The 22,687-nt window shown below is 40.6% G+C and overlaps 1 protein-coding gene across 2 annotated transcripts; it reads right to left on the bottom strand.

The window, feature by feature from the left end:
• Window positions 1-1,398: 1,398 nt before the first annotated feature.
• On the bottom strand, window positions 1,399-20,694 carry COCH (cochlin). 2 transcript variants are annotated; one of them, XM_032188191.1, is made up of 11 exons: window positions 20,617-20,694; window positions 20,468-20,512; window positions 14,822-14,978; window positions 8,625-8,758; window positions 8,213-8,275; window positions 7,365-7,409; window positions 7,129-7,276; window positions 6,480-6,583; window positions 5,503-5,729; window positions 3,562-4,078; window positions 1,399-2,837 (listed from the first exon to the last, which is right to left on the bottom strand). In XM_032188191.1, the coding sequence occupies exons 1-11, from the start codon at window positions 20,639-20,641 to the stop codon at window positions 2,662-2,664; spliced, it is 1,641 nt and encodes a 546-aa protein (XP_032044082.1). In that variant the 5' UTR covers window positions 20,642-20,694; the 3' UTR covers window positions 1,399-2,661. The 2 variants fall into 2 exon arrangements, with proteins under 2 accessions (XP_032044082.1, XP_032044083.1); XM_032188192.1 differs by lacking the exons at window positions 20,468-20,512; window positions 20,617-20,694 and adding exons at window positions 18,320-18,670; window positions 19,791-19,856.
• Window positions 20,695-22,687: the final 1,993 nt, after the last annotated feature.

The following is a 22,687-nucleotide window of genomic DNA, read 5'->3' as shown; positions in this document are numbered from 1 at the left end:
TCAGTAAGATTTTCTTTGGATTGCTGTCATTAGGCTGGGGATCTAAGCCTTTAGCTTCCAGACAGTTTGTTAAAGACACAAGTTGATCTTCTTTGACAGTGTGCTCAGGCCTCCTATGGTACTTGCGTGCGACAGAGAAATTTTCTGTGATTTTTGTGGCTTTACTGCTTTCTGGAGCTAACTTACCCGTAAGCCCAATGAAAGGAAGGAAAATACTGTGAAAACCAGAATCTCTGCATTTAAAGCAGTGACTTTGATGGAGCTCGGTAGCAACATTGAGAGTTGCCCCATTAAAAAGGTGGCCTAAAATCAAGGCATAAAAAGTTGTCAGCACTTCTGTTCTACAGAACAGAGGAGATGAAAATAGAATATTTGTATTGTATGGGGCCATACTTCCTAGAAGAGAAGATGGATGTGGCAACACTAATATGGGAGCTTACTCTTACGGGAGAAAATACTGTTCTGATGAAACTGTTCTACTTTATAAGTGCAAAACCAAACAACAACCCCCCACCTCCCAGTCGCTTCAAAAGTTGTAGAGAAATATAGTTGTTGGCTTTTGATGTAAATGGCTTTTAGCTGGTGCTCTTGTAGCTTTTCTTTCTTGGCATTGATTTTGAAAGTCAAAGTAAATTCCTTCAAAACGATTATTTTCTTTTAAGAATGATAGGATGACCTCACCTTGGGATTTTGCCTTGTTCTTTGCTGTTTCAATATTACAAGTTTTACCAAGGGTAATAAAGGTCAGCTTCCAAGATCTGTTTTTATTGCACTCATCTTGAGGATGCAGTATGAAAGCACTCAGGTCTGGCAGCACGAAGGGCTCCCTGCTGCGTGCCGACCTTCAGTCACAGCCTGGGTACCCTTTTTTGGCTACGTACTGCACTTGTCAGACAAGTACCAGCTAGAAAGCATCACACTGCCAAAAGATGTGATACAAAGTGATTCATGTTTAAAGAGATTAATGTTCAAAAATTTGTGTGAGGTGTAAAAAGTGCCATGGTCTAGGTGTAGAAACGGAGATCCAGATTGAAACCTACAGTCTCAGTTCCTTGCAATATATAAATTTCTATAAAATTATTCGAAATGAATCAAACTGTTGCACAAAGTTGATATTGTATATGAATTTATACAGCAATAGCTGAAATACTCTTATCTATAAACACATAACAAAATTAGGGATAACAATTAATAGAAAAATACAAGGCATCCTTGCCATTCATATTCATGTTTAGTGTAATATATAGCCAGTCATAAGTTATTAAAAATACACAACAAAAGCCTGATGAATACAATCCCTTCTGTGCCACTCCACAACTACTAAGAATTTTACAATCAATACCACAAAAAAAGAAGGGGGTAGAAGAAAAAAAAAGAAACCCTAGATTGGTAGGAAAAGTGCTGTTTTGTTTTCTGTTACGGATCTTACTTGCAAAAAACAATTTTCTAAAGAGTGCTTGAGCGACATTATTCTCTCTAGGTATCTGAAAAAACTCTGAATTATCTAATCATTTTAACCCCTTGCATGTAGGCATAAAAACATCAACATGGTATGTAAAAAAGCCCCTTTTCAAGAAGACTTTCTTCTTAAGATAACCTCAGACATTTTTGATAGTGGCTTTATTAATGTTAGAAATATGTTATTCTGTGAGCTAGTGAATCCCTCGTACGTGTTTGTCTGCTCTCTTATTCCCTAAGCATGTAACCTGATATAAGCCAGTTGTGTTTCAAGGTTGGAGATGCCTTTGGATTTGAATTTGAATGTTTTCCTTCCCCAGTGTGTGGTCTAACTTAATCTCTTTGCCCACAGTTCCTGTCTGTAAGTGTCTAGCCAGTAACAACTTTGTAAAATAAAGATAGTACAAGGCAGTAGAGAGAGAAAATCCAGGCTATCAGATGTTAGCAATATCACCGTTGACTTAGTGGTGTAGGAAGCAGTAGTATTACTTGGGACCCAGATCCTCAATCAGAAATACTGTGCTGTGAGTACTTTTCAAAACCTGTGCCAGAAGTCAACAACATAGATCCACAGAAAGCTGTGGGTATAAGATACATGTCTTTTGGTGTAAACTTTACTAAGCAGATGGCACTATCATTCACCACAGCAAAATCTCAACTAGTAAAACAGACTCTTTAGCCACAATCTGTCATACCTCTTCTTAAGCTGCCTGACAATAACGAATGTCGGACAACTGAAGCACCAAGAGTACTTCACACTATCAAGAGAACTCCTTGAAAAGACACAGAGTCATAAGCTACAGAAGGCTTCTAGAAGACAGGTAGTACTGTGTATTTAAAGTTATATTATGTTTACCTTGTAAGAAGACATCTAGTAAGTGACAGCAAAAATGTCAGAGCTGTATTGTTTCCTCTGCTGCTTTGTGATAGCCTTAAGTGTGCAATATGCTTAGCTTTAAACTTGGGCTACTATAAATGTATTGAAAGTAATAATAGCTGTTGGCCAAATTCTGCTTCTCCCTATCAAGTACAATTTGTAACAAGCTCACACAAATCCTTTACTGACTACAAGAAGTAGCTCTTCTTCATCCCTTACACTAGGACAGCATATGTAAGAATAAACCACCTGCACTTTAGAGGGACCATTTCGGCTTCATAAATCTTTAGTGTCAGAAAAGTAATATCCAACAGCAGATTTTTGCTTTATTGTTTAGAGTCCAAAAAATCTTTACAGATTCCTCGAATAATGTCAGGAATCATCTGCTCCAGTCCAGTGAACTCCCTGGTGAAGAAAGTGTGAGAATCTCTTGGTTCAGAAGCCATGTCTTTCAGATCATCCAGAGGTGCCCAGGCAACACCAACAGAGAAGACTGTTATTCCTGCAATGCAACAGTACAGAAAAAATAAGTAAGACCATTTTGTCTATGGCTACAAGAAAAACATCAGCTTCTACAACCATGAATTGATTTAGATCAGAAATTAGTATTTCTGCACCTGCAGGCTGTCAGAGATTAATTCCTGATACTTGGTGGCAAAATCTAATAAAGAGGTGTCTCAGGAAGAATCCTGGTGGAAATAGGGGATATCCTGAGAGTTAGCATCTTGTTTTGTACTGGTATATATGAACCCAGGATTGACATAGTAAATCTTGAAATGCAAAAAAACAAACAGTGTTTAGAACAATTTTGAAAGTAAATGTGGATGCTTTGTGTACTCTTAGAGTTTTGAAGCATCAGAAGCCCAAGAGGCTTTTTGGTAAAACTGCCTATTTCGCTCATAGATGATGATGGAGAACAGAAATAATGCCATTGGATGCCAGCGCTAGTTGGAACTTCACGACATGGCTCTTTGGTTTTAATCTACTGATTTCTGCCTTGTTTAGGAAAGTAGACTGGGTGTACTTTTTTTTTTAAAAAAAGAATCGCCATGAGTGAGCCTACTTATGGCTACATACCTAGCTTCTCCATTAGAATGGAACATCAGTGATGTGAACAGTTCCTCAGTACTCATATTTTGCTTAATTTAAAACAACAGTGATACTTGATTTGCTTGCTGGAGCTGCATGAATCAACTTCTGCTGCTTTTAATCACAAAATCATTTACCTGCTTTTTGTGCAGCAGCAGCAGGTCCTCTAACATCATCGTAAGACTGACCGTCAGTCAAAATAACAAGGAAATTTTTGTTAGGCCCATCCTTCACTGGCCCAAATACATTTCTGGTTGTGAAAGAAATGGCATCACCAGTAGCCGTGCCACCACTCATGTAGCGAATGCTCCGGATAGCTGAGAGGACCTTTTCTTTTGTGGTGTAGTCTGTGAAGCCGAACTCAGTGCGCTGATCATAAGTGAACTGCACAGTGGCAATTTTGGAACCAATATCAGAGATCTCAAAAGCCTTCGCAACGTTGCTGATGAACTCAAGCACAAGGCGGAAGTTGCTGTCTCCAACACTGCTAGAGCCATCTACCAAGAAGGCTATGTTGACAGAGTTGTAGCATGTCTTACTACACAGCATCTGCTCATGTGAGCACAGCTTTTGGACAAGGGGTTTTACATATTTGGTGGTGCCAAACCAGCTGGGCATGTTGTAAGAGAAGAAGCCATTATTTCGACAGACAGCCTGTTTGAAAACAAAAGTCACAAGGTGAATATTGAAACAGCAGTTCTGTGGATACCAATCATACACCTATGGGAATTTCTTCTAAAGGCAGCTTCGAATTGGAGCCTGACGATGTTTTATGGGGGTGTCCTTTTGTTTGTTTTTGAAGAAGTTAAAGACAAACACCTGTAGATGAGGTGAGTGAAAGCTCTAACTTAGTTTATTAAATAATTAAATGAAGTGTGCCTCCTTGCCTACAGAAATTTCAAATAATGTCATGTAGTTAATGAGAACTGCAACAACTGGACATTTTAGTTGTTTTTTGAAAAGGAAGTAAGTCATGGCTACTGAATGTCCAAAGGATTGAAAGTTCTACATTTTTCCCTATCCACTGAAAGTTAGGTGCCTGTTTTTTCCCTTCTAACATTGTAAGCACTTTTTTTTTTTTTAAATCCATAATGCATCATAGACACAGATATGCAGTTGAGTACAAAATACAGTCTCAGGTAATTCAAAGTAAAATTTCTTTTTCCCATGGCTTCCATAGTATACATGTAAAATGCAGGTAATTGAGATGGGGATTCGATTTAAAATCAGCTCTCCAAGGTGGTAACTTATCTGGCTAAGATCAAAATGCAGAAAGGGAGGGCAGGCTTCGGTCACATAAGATCATGTCTTTCTGTGCCTGTAAGTACATGAGAGCTGGACCTACCTAGGATCAGAAACAAGCTGTCTTGTGCATGCTGAGGAACAGTGCTTCATTAGGTTCATGTTCTGAGCTATGAACTTTCTCCTGAAATTAGACACTTAAAGCCTCCCTATGAAAACCTACGTAATGAACTAGCACTTAGAAAGCTCTTGTGAGACTGAGACCTGTGTTTGAATTCCTATGCTAACTCGTATGGAGCAAGATCCAACACTCTTCATCCAAGATTATCTTGCATGTGAAGTTGTTAGGAAGTGTTTTTCAATCTTTTCTGTCCTTGTAGTGAAAGTAACTACCTAGGATTATAGCAAAATAATCCTCCATAGAGCAGATCCTGAAAGATCCTGCCATTTTAGGACAGAAGATACCACACTCGTGTTTAATTGCTTTGATGCACTTACCTATTCCTGGAATCCCCTTCCAGGAATCTTAATGTAATTACAGAGTCCAACAGCTATAATTTGGCCAAGACTCTAAACTGGGAGAAGTGTGATAGCACTTCGGTACCTCGGTGCAGCCCCATTAGCAAGAAAATAAACCAGCAGAAGCATATAACTTAGCAAGAAGAAACTAAAAGGCTTACCCAAAATCTGCAGTCCTGATATTTTGATAGTCTTAATAGTTTTGAGAGAATATATTTTATGAAATTTGTAAAAACTAGTTCTTTAGGACTCTAGCATGAAGTAAATTCTTTAGAATCATACCTATGCATGAAAAAGGAATAATGATATTCTCTTACTTTGTCAATAAAACCAATGTCTTGTACCATTCCTAGCTCCTCTGTTGTAGGTTTTGCTACAGATACAATGAATACGTTGACTCCAAATTCTCTGGCCACTATACCAGCTTCTTCTATATCATCTGAGGGCCAGCCATCTAGAAACACTACAATGATTTTGGGTATTCCTTTGCGTGCTCCATTTTCCAAAGAGAAGAATTTCTGAGCGGTGTGTTTCAAAGCTTTCCCTAGTTTTGAATGGTAAAACAAAACAAAACACAAAGAAACAATACAATTACATTTTCATACCAGTTTCCTATGTGAAATTGTCCTGGATTTTAGTTATGACTACAGAATGAACCCAGTGTAACAGTGAAATAGTGTCCCAGGATATTTCAGCACTCATGAAACTTGAGCAACCCATATCATATTAAAAAACTGATAAAGCTGAGGGGGAAAAAAAAATACACTGAAATGTTTTTCCCCCACAGGTCTTGTTTTAGACTAGGAAGCAGATACATGAGCGTCTGCCAAATGAATTGGAAGGAAGAGGTTGAGAAGCTACTTAAATTTAGCTTGTGAAATTCAACATATCTGGAGAGCTCAGTTTCCGTATTTGGCAAACATCCCTTCACAACCGCTTACTCTTTATTCTCAGATAATTCTAAGTCCTAAATTAACCATATAAGAAGAAATAAATGTTAAACCTTTTAGATATGAATTTGTCTCAAATATCACTTATCAGTGAAAAATTGATTACTCTAAGCACAGGAAATGATATAAAGCATACAATAAGTAACCCTGACTTCTGAAAATGAAACAAAAAATATGGCAATGTTCTAGTGGAAAAATGTTGAACCTAAGATAAATGTGGTATTTAAAACACTTTCTTACCTAACAGAATAATAAGTATTTCACTATACGTGTATACATACATATAAATATGTCTTTACTTATGTAAAGACAGAATTTCTATTTTCAGTGACGTATGAACTCACCTGTATTAGAATTGCCTCCTCTGAAGCCTAATTCCTTTATGGCAAACAAAACCTCTTTTGCAGAAGTGAAGTTTTTCAGATAGAATTCAATTTTTGGATGTTCACTGTGGAAAAACAAAACATTAATAAACCACGTGGTTGACTTTTCATATCATTGTGGCATTAGCAAGCTAAATTAGCATTTGCATCATTTTGTTCTTGCTCAAGTATACTTATCTCTCCATTTTAATTACTAAAATAGAAGTATGCTCCTCACTTAATAGTTCTCACAATCCTTAGCATGAGGAATCATGTACCTGGGTGGATAAATTAAGAACAGGATGATTCTTAAGCTTATTAACCAGCTGAAAATACTAGTTTAAAATATATCCAGAAGTAAATTTTTAACATGTTGGAAGTTAAACTAAATGCATTGGTATAATTGAAAATTACACAAGTATCACAAAGGCACATGATGAAATTGTCATGTCTTCTCCCATGAACATATCAGCATAGCACAGAGAAACCAGTGCTGCAAGCTGGAGTTTGTTTTCTCTTGCTATTCATTTGCCATTATTGAGCAAACACTGTTCTGCAAAATACACAGGGATACATTACTTGGTTTCTCTTATTAATCACTCAGTTATATTTTGTGTACATCTGTTATTACCTGGCTTGTACGACTCCAATGTGAGGCCCTTCTGTTCCAATTCCCAACATCACTGCTACTTTTCCAACAAAGTTTTTCTGCAGATTAAATCTACGTTGGCCAATGTTGTAACTTCCATCAACGAGAAATGCAATATCAGCTTTACAGTCTGCGAGCATCCAAAATAATTAGACTAGCTTAGCACAAAGTAAAGGTTACAATTTTGCTTTTCAGAAGCTAAACCTATAGGTTCCTACCTTTGTTCCCAGCCTTTTTGTCAAGGGGCTTCTTAGGTCTTTTGCCTTCAATGAAGGAAACAGCATGGATCATTTAAGAACAATAAGATGAAATCGAAGGAGCTTAGTCTAAGAATTACATTGCAATCTATCCTCAATAAAAATTGGCATGGGACTGCATCATCCTTCAATCAGTGTAATAATTAAAATTTCACTGCTATTGCTTTGCTCCTTAGAGAATATTCTTTTTCAAATGAAGCTGTTTAACCTTCCTTTCTTGTACCTGTCTAGCTGAATATCAGAACGTGTACGGGAAGACATACAGAAATTGCTGTAGCTCAGCATCTCAAGTGCTGCCACTTCTCTTTCTCAGTTAGCAATCTGCTGTTCAATTTTAATGTTTTGCAAGCAAGCTGGGACTTAAACAATGAAGCAAATGTTCTTTTTGCAAACAAGATCCAAGTCCAATATGTATATACCAAAAGCCTCCATAAAAACTGATCTAGCCATTTACTGGCAGCATGTTCTGCAGAGAAATCTAAACAACATCTAAATTTCCGATAAGTTCTGACAACCTTTAGCAGTTACGTAGTTCTGCAAGAAGAAATGCATAATGTCTTCTCTGGTACTTCATTGGAATGAATATCCAATGAGCTCACAAACTCTTTCCTTCTGTTAAATTATCTACTAGTTTTCCAAATTTAAGTGTTCCTTCATTTACATGAACACTACTAAAACAAGAATCAATCTCACTGATTACAAACGAGTCTTCCTTTTGCTGATGCAAAACATGTCAAAGCAGATATTGTACATATGTTTTCTTTAAAAACAAGTTCTGTGAAACAAGACATGTTGGAGAGAGCTTGTACCTGTAGAAGGACGTGCTGTTGATACTGATCGTCCCACTGCTTCAAGTGCAACATTCTTGGTAGCTGCCAAAATATTGGAAGAATTAATTTATATCATAGAATCATTATATCAGTATTTCAGTGTATTTAGATGAAGTTATGAGTGCTTGAAGAATACTGGATTTGCAATAGTCTTTCTAGACTATTTCCAATAATCTTTATGTATAATCTAGGTAGCCTAGTCTGCCTGGAACAGTACTATTTTAAGAAAACTGTGGAAAAGTGAAGATAAAATGAGTTAGAAGTAAACTTTGATTACATTTCGTATACTAGTCACATTTGTTTCTATATACAGGTGCATTGAGGAAGTTTCCTAGAGCTACATTAATATTTGAAATGCAGTTTGCAAAATAGTAAGTTTTTAGACACCTACGAGTCACTGAGAAAGATGAAGCCCATCTAGTGAGCACCTGAGACTGGATCCCGTTGGCATTTACAGCAGGGTAGCTTTCCTGTCCTGGGAGAGTCTGTACCTTTACAGGTCCTCCTGCGTTGGTGATCACCCCTCTGAGACACAGAAAAAGTTGTGATGAATTAGACGTATTAATCACAAGAAAATGCAATACAATTATGCCATCATTAGTATATTGGACACTAGCTTCCTGAAAACTGATGCCATATAGGCAGAAGATTATGTTCAGGCAAAAATAAACTATAAGATACTGAAAAGGTTAAGAGAAAATATTCCACGGAGCATCACTCGGATATTTTATTAGGAAACAATTATTAGGAAATTCTAAAATTCTAATTGCTCAGACTGAAGCAGAAGAATAGTAAAGGTAAGAGCTACAGGAAAATGTATTTGAGTTCATTATGATTCGTGAAAATTTGTTGCCAAACCAAAATTTGTTATGCTTGACTGCAAAGTAACCAAAGCTAAGAAAACAAGAAAAATGCTGCTTGTAGTAGTAATTTGTACGTAAGATATTGTGTTAAGCAACCACACAGGCTGCAGTCAGAAATGGCAGGCATTGCTGACAGCAACCATCCGATTACTGATAAAAGTAGGAACAAAGTGTAAAGTATCTTCTTCTCATTCACCTGGAGCAAAAATTAAGTGTGAAAACTGAAATAAATAGAATGCAAGTTAATAACTCGATCCATATAAGATTCCTGATTGGTTTCCATCTAGACTCACAAATGGTATATCAACAACAGATGCTGTTCAGCTCTGTGATTTTCACAATTGCAGCTTCAGAATTTGGAATACTTCAGAAATAATTAACAGATCATAGCTATTTCCATTTGTTTAAGCATACCACTTAAATACACATTTAATGGGTTATTTAAAAAAATACCAAGAAGCTTACTGATTAAAAGTATCTTATAAAGTCATATTCAGTATTATAACACTATTGTACTCCTTAATGCCATACTAGAAGTCAGTTCAGAAATGTAGAAGTGACAAGAAAACTTGTAGAAAAATCTGTGGAGGAAGTTTTCCAAAAACAAGAGATTTGAGGCTAAAATCTTCTTAGAGAAGTCTGATAACATTTTTCTCTTGTTGAGTTTCACCTCATGACTGAATGAGCAGGTTTGGAGATTGCCTGCCAGATCTGCCTGTCACGCGGGACAAGCGAAGATACAGCTAATTGGAAAATCTTGCTGATGCTTACGTGCTGAGCCTGTTAGCACTGTCAGGACGTAGAGGATTATGTCAATACGCAACGGGACATTGGATTTACACATTTAGGAAACTTCAGGGTTAAAAGCTGCCCAGAGGGAGAACTTCCATTGTTTGTTTTTGCAGGCAGAGGGGTTGTTGTGATAGTCACAGGCATCAGAACTCTTTTTTAGATTTCTTTTTATATGCTGCAAGAATGGATATTATTTTTTTAGGGGCCAAAGTTCAACGTTGAGCTTCTCTAAATGGAAGGAAAAGCTTAATGGTCCGTGGTACTTGGGCAGGTACAGTAGCATGGGAAACAAACAACCTTTTCAAGATTATTGAAACACAGCAATGTGTGCCTCTGTGTTTATTTTTCCTATCTGTTTGGCTTCCTGCTTGAAGAGAGTCCCAGCCTCATCTGATTTAAAACACCATGAAAGTAGAATAATCAAGGCTGGAGTTTAGAAAATCTTGCACAGTTATGGTAATTTGAGCTCTGGGCATCTCTGGCAGTTTCCACATGAATCTCCTTGTGGACTACTTAAAATGCATTCCTGATCCACTGACGTGATTTGCATTTCTAAATGGAACTACAGTTATATTTATGTATGTATTTAATTCTTGTACCTTTAAAGATTATGGCAGTTTCAAAATACAGAGATAATTTATCTAAGAATACTCTATACAGTGTATAGACAAAGAAGCTTTAGTAAAGTTGCCCTGAATGCCAGTTTAAAATCAGATTATTATGTTGGCAAATTTAAATAGCACCTCACATTTATCCTCATAGATAGTGAAGAGAAATAGATCTGAACAGAGATGTGCTACTCTAAGGAAAAGCCCCAAACCCAAGGGCAGCACTACTGCCCATAGACTGTTGAAAGAAATACATACTGAGCAGACTTGGTCTTACAGTCCAGAAGCACAATGTTGCAGAGTATGTTTTTTGCTAATAATTACATGTATCAAATATGACTACGGGTGTCCAGTCCACTCTTTTTTTTTTCCCCACCAAAAGGGAGAAAAGAGAAAGAGCAAGGTCTGCTCTCAGGTAGCACGGCAGAATTTTGACCTGAAGTCCCCATTACCATTGCTGAGTGATTCCTACAGGATGCCTGGATGAAAACAGTTATCATCAGGGGGCTAAAAACAGACAAGCTAGCCAAATTCTCACTTTCCTTTCTATTACCAATAGATGTATCCACCTCTTTCCACATCATTCACCTTTCTCCATGGCTCAAGAAGCATCCTCCCCTTCTCCAAACAGCAGTATCCTGCTGCCTGCCTGCCACCAGTTCAGTGCTTTGGAGCTGTTCTGGGTTTCGTGCCAGCATCTTCTGGCCCTCTAGGTTCTGCTTTTCTGTCTCTGCTGCACTCCTGTTGCTTTTGGCAAGAGACAGGGCACAGCAGCAGAAGCAGCCAATGTATCAAAGTTTCCCAGGGGGCCTGCTGCTGCTGCTCAGAAGCCCGGCCCCTCTGGCTGACAAGGTTTTGGCAATAGCCTTATAGCAAACACTGAGGCAGCTCAGTGGCCAGTCTTTGTGGTTAGTTTGTCGCCAACTCAGTAACACCATGATTTGCTTTTGTTCACTTGAATTCTGAGAACCTGATGTTTAATTGCAAGTGTTCCCACCCTGTGACTAGTTACGAAGGTTCTAAAAAAATTTGCACGCCTATTTAGCATCTAATGACTGCAACATAGGGTTAGGTCTCCATTTAGTAGAATTGGCACTAGAACAAAACTGCACAAGCTCAGAACCTAGTCCTTAATTTGCCCTTCTGATTATTAATCCAATTAATCACTCAGTGGTAGATTTAACTCAGTTCTTTATGCCTACATAGCATCAGCCTGGTAGGAGGTTCTCCATTCTTCCCCTGGCAAATAAAACTTCTATTCTTCTGCCCAGACAAAGGAAAATATTAAACAAATATTCTGTTTCCTGAGAGTAACTGCACATAAAATAAGGACAGAAAAAGATAAAAAGCCAAATATAACAAACCAAAGCAGGCAGAAAGCTTATTCATCTGGAGTAATAACTGAATTCTGCTCAATTCTTTAAAATGCACTATGTAGTGTTATTGCTGCAAGAAAAAAATCGCATCACAGTAATGGAACTACTCAGAGGAATAAGCAGTATTTAGTGTATGTACAAGTTTAGGAATCAGGCTTCAATTAGGACCCAACACGTACAAATGAATGTGTGTGGAAGGAGGAACTGACACCTGCTCACACAATCATTTTTCTGTTTTTAAAAAAAAAAAAAGTTACTGCTTCCAGGAATGATGCTTCTGGAAACAGAGGGTGGTGGGGTGAGCGTGCTTTGTGTAAGATAGCAGCAGTCATCGTAGTGACACAGGCCCTCAACAGTGCTTAAGGGGGGTGTGTGTGTGTATATACACACACACATATATATAGGGCTGTGCTGCACTCACCATGCATAATGTAGGGCACGCAGTTTTAAATAAGATGGAGTTGTTTCAGTAACTTGGAAGAAAATTCTGAAATTCTTAAGAGTACTCATCTAGTTATACCATGATCGCAGGAGTTGGTAATACCTATTAGCAACGTGTTCTTGGAGTTGCTTTGGCACCAAGGTGAAATGGAGTTTAGCCATTGCAACACAGAGCTGGAAGGAAGAAGTAGTTTGTCTGTTTCAGTTGGCTTCTGTAGCCTGTACTGAAATTAGCTGAGAACTAAACAGCTATGCCCTCTCTTCCATCCAGCAATCTCTTTTCCTCACTCACTATGACCACTAATCATGGCTTCTAATAGTTCCAGCAAAACCAAGAAAATGCTGTCACATAGTGAATTTTGGTCTGAACACAAGAGGCTGACAGGACTAATAGCAGCTAACTTAAAGCTGGTCTTCAAAAAGAAAAAAAATAATTAAATAGACCACACAAATCTAAATAGACACTGCACAGAAACAATTAACTATCTTTCAAACCAACTCTTAAGTTTTAAAAACAAACTTTCCCCTCTTCTTTCCCTGCCCCCCCCAATATCTCCCAAGTTCTTTCTAGCTACCCCATAGTACCTTAAGCCTTAGTCTCCTTTACAGCATCTGAGAAATTTACCACCAAAACCATTGTTATGTTTAGTTTACTTAGGAGTTTAAATTAAAAAATCCCGATTTTTTTTATGTTGTTTAAACAAGCTTTTTATTTTGTCCTTTATCTTCTAGTCAGTTATTTTGGTGTAAAATTAGTTTTTAAAATTCAGAAATACTCTGATAGCAGAGTTTAGCGTTGTAACTTCATTTTGAAAGAGTTTCTTCCTGTTGCTTGGGAGTAAGAAGAGAATATAACTATGCTCAAATTTCTTTTAAATGCTTTGTTCCATGGAACAGTTTCAGCCTTTCTGCATGGGTAACAGTAGTCTTATCTGGAATGCACAAATAGAATAAGACTTTTTTTTTTTAACTGTAGTTTATGCATAAGTTAATATAAATGTACCTAGAAACTAAGTAAGACTAGTTTAAAGAATCACTAGTTTGGTGATGTTTGAGGAGATTCAGGATAACTTATGTTGTAATCCACAAATGCCAATTAAATCCCATTCATGAGATTCATAGAATGAATCATTTTTTTTTTTTTTTTTTAAAGTCTCTAACGTATTGAGGTATCATACTTACTACATTTACTTTGGTTTCAATAGAGCCTCTTGACACAAATAGTTTGGATTGTGTGTATGACTAAGTCTTAATTTTAAATATAGTTGTAATATTTAATTACAGAAATCTAAGAAGTTTGGAAAAATGTACAGGATTATCTAGTTTGTACTTTCAGTTCAAATTAGGATGACAGTTTTCTAGCTCTTCTAGACAGATGGATATCTTCTTAGAAACCGTACTGTTCAGTCCAATTCATTGAATACACCAGGCCATCTCCTCTGTCCTTATTGCTAGACTTTTTCCTCAAGTCTAACCTAAATTTCTGTTGCTAGTGTCAGTCCACTCCAGAGTTAGAACATGCAGTTCTGAATCATTCAATGAGGAGTTCTAAATGAGCAAGTACATCTTTTACAGCCAGTTAACAGATGAAGCTAAGAATCCTCCTTTAATAGCCAAAAAGTTTTTTCAAAGTATTAATGTCAGTCTGACAGGAATCATTCTACCTTCCACAGGCATCTGAGAAAGATCACATCATCTCCAGCTGCTTTTAGCTAGTGTTCCATTATTTAAAATTGATTCAAAAAAGGATTTACCTTTCAAATAAGTAATTCTTCATTTTAAAAAAAGTCAGATAACCTCAGTAAGATTTCTGCCAGCCTGTTTTCTTTCACCTCAGGAATTACTACTATTCTACTGACATCTATTTAGCATGGGTTATCTGGATATATTTCCTAGCCTTCAGTTTTCCGTTTGATATGGGAATGAGTTCAGCTAGCTGTTGGTCTAATTAAGATGATCTAATTATGAGTCATCAAGTTTGATGCCCATCAAGGAAGTGTCAGAAAAGAAATTCTGTGACAAAAAATAGTACTCTGATTACAATTAATAAACTTTACAGATTACATTGACCCAAATCATGGATAGGGGTGTTTGAATGGGAGCTTAAACTGACTTCAACACTTTCAGGAAAGATCTCATAAATTAAAGTAAAAAAAAATGCAAGTGTGCTTTTATTCTCCCATTAATTACTGTTTACACTGCATCCTTCTATGGCTACCAGCGACACTTGAGTTGTCTCACAGTGAAAGCCTATTTGCTACTTTGCCATGTCATTAGTCTCATTGTTTTCAGGAACATTTCAGGACAACTCAGGTAACTTGCAAGCCACCCAGCCATTCTGTTCTGCTGTGCTCTGTCCTAATGGCATTCCCATTATGGGAATAGCATGGTTTCAGAAGTCCAGAGAAGTCTTTATTATGATGTCATCAAAAGGTTCAAATTCAGAAGTGCAGCAAGACTGTATAAACTTGCTTAACACATGGATTAACAGTCGACCGTCTGCCTTACCTGTGTATGGCAGCTCCGCAGACACTGGAAAGGGAGGCATAAACTCCATCCCCAAAGACGTAGAATTGCCACAGAGGACAGTTTGCTGGGCAAAGGACTTCTTCTGTCTCCTTTCTAAGGTCAAGTCCTCTTGTAAAGCATGTGATAGCAGTGGAAACTACAGGGGGGGGGAAAAAAAAAAAAAAAAAAAAAAGAGAAAAAAGAAGAAAAACTTGTGACCTGAAAATCTTTTATTTAAATAAAACAACCACCTTCTCTACTGTACCCAATCCCCAATCTAGATGTTTGGATTTGGAATTAGGTACAGCATCTCATCTTGTGCTCCAGTATGTCTGTAAGGATCTCTGGCACTTAGAAATGTGCAGCTATGGCAAGGAGGAACACGCTTTGTGAGAGAGGCAGGGTGGAAAAGCTTTTAAAAAGAGCAAACAGCATTGAACATTAAAATAATATCCAGGAAAATATTACAGTGGAAAAGAATGGCAGTGGTTCACAACACGTGCAGGTTTACCACAGACAAAGGCAAGGGGAAGACCATAGAGGTGGAACACAAGAGTGGGTGGCACTCGCTGAGACAGAAACTGAATGCCTCAGATGTCCCCACAGTGCTCTCCAGCTGTGGGGCATCCAGGAGTCATTTGGGAAGCTCAGTCCAGGGATGTTCATGAAGCAGGCTGACACAGCATCTATCTCCTTAGCTTCTGCAACAAATCCTGCTGAAGTCAGTGTTTAAAAATAAAAACAAACAAAAAAACAGAGTGCCCATTTCCTAACTTCAGTAATATGAGTAGCATTAAAGCATTCACATCAGTTCATTGCAACAGATATCATCATGATCCTTGTGCCAAGAACAGTCAGATTCACCCACAGAGATGGAATTTACTTGTGCTATGCACATGCATTTCTCATGAAGAACTCTGCCTTTTTTCTTTAGAGTTGCTCTCCAGAGAGTCATCTCTGAGCTGTTACTGTACTTGCATGTGCATGCACCTACATACACAGATTTACACCAGTGTACAATTCTGCCTGGCAAATTGAAACTTTTCCTTTTGCAAACTTAGAGGTCATTGTCTTGGATGCTTAACCACCATCCTACACAGCACAGCACAGCACAGCCAGTCTGGTAGCACAGCAGGTTAGAGCTTTAGCTTTGATCAACATTAATTCAACATCGTAAGTTCAACCCATAACTGACTGGGTATTTATTCTGAAATTCCTAAGAGTAAATGTTGTCATCGCTGAGCACTAGCAGGTGCAAGAAGCTTTTCTATATGCACTCAGAAAATTAATTTTTCCACAATATTAGGAGGAGAGCTGACAGTCTGGCTAATGAATCCATGCATACACCACAACAAGTGTATGATTATGGGGATTAGTGATTGGTTTCTTGCCTGCTTCCCTGCCCACTCTTTTGACTCTTACCCTAGGGTGTTTACTGACCCTAACATAAGCTGCTGTTATTTGAAAGAATGATTTTGGAGCATATGCTGTTCCTAATCAGCAGATGGAAGAGAGCATGCTGCCTTGGTGCCTCCTGCTAATCCCACTGACTTTAGAGCTGAAAAGCAGAACATTTACAGCTGGAGGTGCACAGTGAAGTGTCTGTTCACACTTGCTGCACAGATCCAAGGATATTTGGAGAACATGCATGTAGTTTTGCATTTAAATATAGCTAATCCTCATTAGTGCTATACTGCATTTATAGTAAGCTACCTAATCATATCTTCCTGAAAAATCTTTGCTGCTATCTGTCAGCACATACAAGTTAGTTAAGTGCACTAGATGTACGTACACAGTCCAGATGGAGAAAAGAGAAAGCTGGGAGTACTACTTTTTCCCTGCCTTCAAAATAAGGAAAGCTGTCTAGGTTTTAGGTTAGATGTTAGGAAGAACTTCTTTACTGAAAGGGTTGCTAGGCATTGGAACAGGCTGCCCAGGGAAGTGGTGGAGTCACCATCCCTGGAAGTCTTTAAAAGATGTTTAGATGTAGAGCTTAGGGATATGGTTTAGTGGGGACTGTTAGTGTTAGGTCAGAGGTTGGACTGGATGATCTTGAGGTCTCTTCCAACCTAGAAATTCTGTGATTCTGTAACAAGAATCACTGTAAAGTGATCTAGTTCTGATTCTCAGGTACCCTAAAAATAAGTTTTACTCACATCCTCTCCATACCTAGTCTTATCCATTTGCCGTAAAACAAAAGTCTGAAAAACAAGCAGAATCACCATGCTTATACCTAAAAGCTCATTATTCTCATTGTTAAAAGCGCTGTTATAGGTGTTATGCTGAAAGTCAATTTACTTTGCATTTGAGTGCCCTAATCACTTCAGGGAACTCCTACAAGTTTGTTAGCTGATTACTGGGCAGCAATCAAAACATCCACCAAGTGGCAGCTGGTGAGACCAAACAGCAGCTAGAAGGCTGGACATCCGTGGAGAAATTCTTGCAAGGAGCAGTAACAGTAATCTGTTCTCATAGTACCACCTGTGCCATGTACCCTGGAACATTTTCCTAGCTTCCAGAAGTGCAAGACACCACAGGAAATCCGTAATACCTGCCATTTCTAGTTGGTTAGCCTGAGTGAATTCCTTGTCAGGCTGTACATACAAATACAATCAGATGTGTAATTAACATGCTCCTTATCGCTTGGGGATCCGCATTTCTCTCACTAGCAGGCACTTGCTAAATACAGTCATGTGTCAGACTAACATCGTACATTTTTGATAGCACTGAGGATGGGGAGGGGATGTGGGGGGTGGAATCTGGCTGTGTTTTCCCTAGCCATGAAAGCACAGATGCTCACTATAGCCCAGCCATGGGATTTTTTAATGTACTAAAAACTTACAAACCTCATCTACACCATGAAAGGGGGGGCTTCAGAGCAAAAAGCAAGTTGCTGCTGTGTGAACAGCTGACATACGGTAGCTAGGGGCCTAGGGGCTTTAACAGGTCATACCTCAGCTAGATCAGCAAACGGCGGGGGGGGCGCGTCAGCTTGTAACATGCACTGAAGGACTCATGCCGTTAGTTAAAAAGCTGCAGTTTCATTTTGTTTTACTATGCAGATACAGTTTCCTATAAGCTATTATTCCAAGATGAACATTAGGAATGTCAGAAGCAGAGTAAAAATTAGATGTACTGGGTAACAAAGTTAAAACGAATGGTACCAACTTTGTAGTGAATTTCGCTCTCTATAAATCCCATAAAACCACAAGCAATCCAGTGTGAACTTGAGAGTATATTAATCATACTGCATACTGAATCATATAGAATAATTCTTTGCCAGATTACATATTAATTCTCCCAAATTTCATGTGATAGTACTATTAAAATGTTAGAGAGTGGTTGTTTTTGTTAACATATCCAAATATCAAGGGTATTTCATCCTTGCAGGACCAGCCAAGTAGCTATCTATAAAATTTAAGTTGCAGTTACTTCATAGTCACTGTAATTTAAGAACACAAGAACTGTAGCACTTGAAATACTTCTCTAGATACTTACCTAACTCAATAATCAACACCATTAAAAAGTTAAAATCTAAATCCATGCATTTTTAGAAGAAGGAATGATAAGCTTGCAATTTAAAGGAAAGGAGTCGGTCCTAGACTCCTACCCAGTCTGGACTGTGATGGAAAGTAGAGACCTCTGAACACAAGCCTAAGATTAGTCCTTCAGAACTGTAATAAAGTGACCATAATCCCACTCTGTCCAGACACACACTTTTTAAGCCTCACAGAAACACACCACATTAGGGTACACTGTAAAAACAAAGTACAAAGAAAAGAGACAGCATTTCTTCCTGATTTAAGCCATATTTAAAGGTAAGGATGAATGTCTTCCTTCACTGTTGACCTAAAAAAGAAAAAAAAAAAAGTGAAGACTCACTTCTGTCCTGAAACTTCTATCCAACAACCATGCTTTCAGTCATCCCATCAGTTCCCATCTTTTTGTTGCTACATCCCATGTACTGATTTGCTCTGAATAACTGTTTCTCATGCCCACCTATGATGAGTTTTCACTTTGTTTTTGACAGTCACTAACTTAAGACACTATAAAAATAAAAACTAAAAACAAAATCTGAGCTTTTCTAACCGTGATATTCTCATGCATTGCTTTGGAAAAGCAGAATTTATGTAAGAAAGCACATATATCTGTGTACATTATTAAATAAAGGGCAGGGATTCCTAGAGCAAAATAGCTTTATGGGTCATAAAATGCAGTTTACTTTTTTCTTAAGTATGATTCTTGTAGTACTTAGTTTCATTTATTTCAAAGCAAGAAAATTTTGAGTCATTTGTTTTTACCTTGAGGCTTCAAAAAAACATATATAGTTTTATGCAAGGAATATTCTTACAAGTATCATCTATACCAGAATAAAACCATATTGGTAGATACAGATCTACTTATATTTTGGAAAGCACATTCATAGATTGCACACTAATTCATGTAACGTTAAGTACATATCCTGACATGAACAAGAGCAGAGGAATTTCTAAGGAAGCATCAGGGCTATGTTACTTATTTCAGCCTGAGATTTGCACTTTCTGATCAACTTCTGTTCGCTTACGATCTGTCATATGCCAGTGTTAACCCACCCATATGGACAGCCTTGGGTATGGTAACCGGAGTTGTTGAATTTAGGTATTTCAGGGGGAGCACAAGGAAAGATAAGACCTCTCTGATCAGTTAGGAGCCTGAATACAGCAGATATCCAAGGAAACTGATGCTCTTTTCATTACTTCAGAATTTAAGCTTTTTTTTTTTTTTTTTTTTTTTTTTTTTTAAGTTTCTGCAAGCTTCTAGCTCAGTAACTGAGTTGTGCTGAACTTGGGCTCAGGGTAACGGTGAGAGGCAGTATCTTACATTACCTGCTCACCCTGTATGTGCAGACATGTGCTGCTACTTCTAGTAATAACGCAAAAGCAAAGCCACATTCGCCAACATTCCCTTAACATAATTTAGCCCCAGATACCTTCCGCTTACGGAGGCTCCTCCAGCCCTGGCAGCAGGTATTACTAAAAGCCCTTTCCAGGTGTTTCCTGACAGGCCGTTGACACTAGACGTGCAATGCGCCTGTAAAGTAAGACAAGGAGTTGAGGGAGCAGTAGGTTTTCCATTATTGTGCATTTCTGTCTATTTCTGGTGGGCTAAGTCCCGGCCGTGCTGCGGCACACGGGAGGGCGCGGGGCGCTGTTGCAGCCGTTTGGCTGAAGCCACCCCGAGCAGCCGGCGCTGCCCCCCGCCCCCGCGCGGTGCCGGCCGGCACAGGCACTCACCTCGCCTCACCTCACCTCACCGCCCGCCGCGGGCTCCGCCGGGCTCCGCTCCCTCGGTGGCGCTCCTCGAGCCGCCTCCTACGGCCCCCGGGGTGGCTCCGGCTCCGGCTCCGGCTCCGGGCCGCCCGCCCGCCTCACAGCCGCTCCCGCAGCGCGCCCGGCCGCCTGAAAGCCCCGCGCCGGCACCGCGGCCAGAGGCAGGTGCCGCCGGGCGGGCCCGGCTCCAGCACACACACCGACACAGCCGCACTCGCTCGCGCACCCCTCGCCATCGCCCCCCCGGCCCCTTCGCCTGGCTCCGTGCCCCGCCGGAGCAGCCCGGGAGGGGAGGAAGAGGAGGAAGAGGAGGAGGAGAGGCACGCGGCACACTCACCCGAGCCGTCGCTCCCGCGCACGGGGCCGCAGAGCAGGAAGGCGCCTGCGAACAGACAGACAGACGGACAGCGGGTCGGGTCGGGTCGGGTCGGGGCGAGGAGAGTCGGAGCACGGCTCTGCGCCTGCCCCGCCACCCGCGGTACGCACCGAGGAGTAGGGCGGCGAGCGGCATGGTGACGGGATGGGAGGTGAGGGGAGAAGAGAGGAGCCCGCACCGACACCGCCAGAGCTGCCCCGCGCCGGCTTTAAACCCCGACCCGGGCGCACGGGCACCGGGGCGGGACGGGGCGGCCGGGCTGGGCTGGGCTGGGCTGGGAGGGCTCGGCTGGGCAGGGCAGGGCAGGGCCGGGTGGGTGCCGCCGTGCCGCCCCCGCCGCCTCCTGCCTCAGGCCGGGCACCCCCAGGCATGTGGGAGACTGAGGCAGTGCCCCAGCTGCCAGTGTCGTGGCGGGTCTGTGGGTTTAGCTTGGATTTAAACATGTTTGTTTCCCTTAAAAACGGCCACACAATAAATAAAAAAGATGCTTCAGAGCCTGCTTCAGCTTAGTTCAGTGCATGTGTGGGTGTAAGCAGGCTCAGGCACAGCCCACCTGGGGCTGCACATCATGCAGCGTCTGTGCGTGTACTGCAAAGCAGGTACATGAGAGTTGTCCTGCATGTGCGTGGGAAATGTGAGCGGGGAAGTTACTTGTAAAACAAAAATAAAAATCGCAGTTTACTTCAAATGAAGTGCAGAAGCTGTAAGAACCCAATCTCCCTCCCCACCTCCCCCAGCTTTGATGTCCCAGGAACACATTTTTATGCTGCCCACGCAGAATAAAGGTGGCGATGCTTCACTTAGGACATGCTCTTCCCCTACGGGAGTATCAAGTTCAAAACCATTCAAGGCACTTGGTGCAGGTGTCAGGAACTTCTGCTGGCGTTTCTCTGCTTCTCTGGCTCCCAGGAGCTTGCATGGAACTGCTGGCTTGTAGTCGGCTCTCTCCTCAAGACGCTCACCCAAGGGGGTTGATCACCTCTAGACTTCGGTGGTGAATTAAAGAGTTGCCAGTGGCTGCTAAAACACTGTCCTCAGGCACGAGAGCCCACCTCTCCCTGAGGTGCTTGCTACAGGCCGAGCGGCACTTGGTGCAGCTCCGCAATGGTTCACCCTTTCTGCTGCTGGCCTTGGTTCACATTTTGCGGGTTTCTCAGAGGTGTGGTAGCTAAGAGAGGAAGGGAGTTTTGTTACTTTTTTTTTTTTTTTTTTTTTTTTTTTAATAAAATGTTCTGGGAAGCCACTGTCTTATAGACGATGCCTGCTGTATGGTTAGCACTGACAGCAAGTCTTCCCCGTTTCCTTGAAACCAGTGGTGACAAATCGATGACCGCCCTGCTCTCTTTCCAATGCCTTCTGTCCCTCGGCCCCCTTCCTCCTCTCAGCTCGGGGAGGGAAGGGGGCTTGAATCCTCCCTGCCTGGACTTCATGAAGCTGGCAGAAAACCGGAGCTCGAGCCGGGCCCTGGGGGGTCAGTGGGCATTAGCTTCTCTTGGACTGCCATGTCTTGTCTGGGGCAAGAGAGCGGGGGAACTGCACTCACATAGGTTAATCTTTCACCGCAGTTTCATGATCCGGTGAGATTTCCCTGGAGTCCTCTGGAGGCTGAGGGGAAAGCAGGAGAAATGGAGAGGCATCCCATTTATTCCGGGAAATACGGGAAATGCCTGCACTGAGAGACACTGGCTGTCCTTCCCGTACAGCACCACAGAAACCCCTCTGTCCTTTGTGTAAAGAAAGGCTTTGTGCAAAGATCAAACAGGACAGAAGAAGGTACTAATTAAACTTTCAGCCCTACACAATACTTGGCCTTGCAGTTCACTCACTGGGAAAATACATTCACCCACCCTCACTGCAATCCTCCTTCCCCTCCTCTTGACATTTTTCTTTTTGCTGGTTCCCTTCATCTCCTGAGGTTTTGCATTTCTCTTTTGTTCCTGTGTTCTTTTCAGACCTACGATGCTTTTCTATAAACTTTCTTCCCAAAATGTTCACCCTGCAAAATGTTTTACATACTGGCTGTTGGGTGTCACTTTCAATTTTGTGCTTAAGAGGTACTGAGTGGTGCTTGTGTTACGGGGTTTCAGTCTGCAGCCTCAGGAAGGTCCCTGGGCACAGATGTTGGTGTGACACAGGCAAACTGGTGCCATACTGGCAGAGCACTGCTGTGTGCCCAGCTCT

The sequence above is a fragment of the Aythya fuligula genome, chromosome 5, assembly GCF_009819795.1.
Source record: "Aythya fuligula isolate bAytFul2 chromosome 5, bAytFul2.pri, whole genome shotgun sequence".
NCBI lineage: Eukaryota > Metazoa > Chordata > Aves > Anseriformes > Anatidae > Aythya > Aythya fuligula.
Note: the sequence above shows the minus strand (reverse complement) of the source record. Positions and strands in the feature narration are given on the sequence as shown.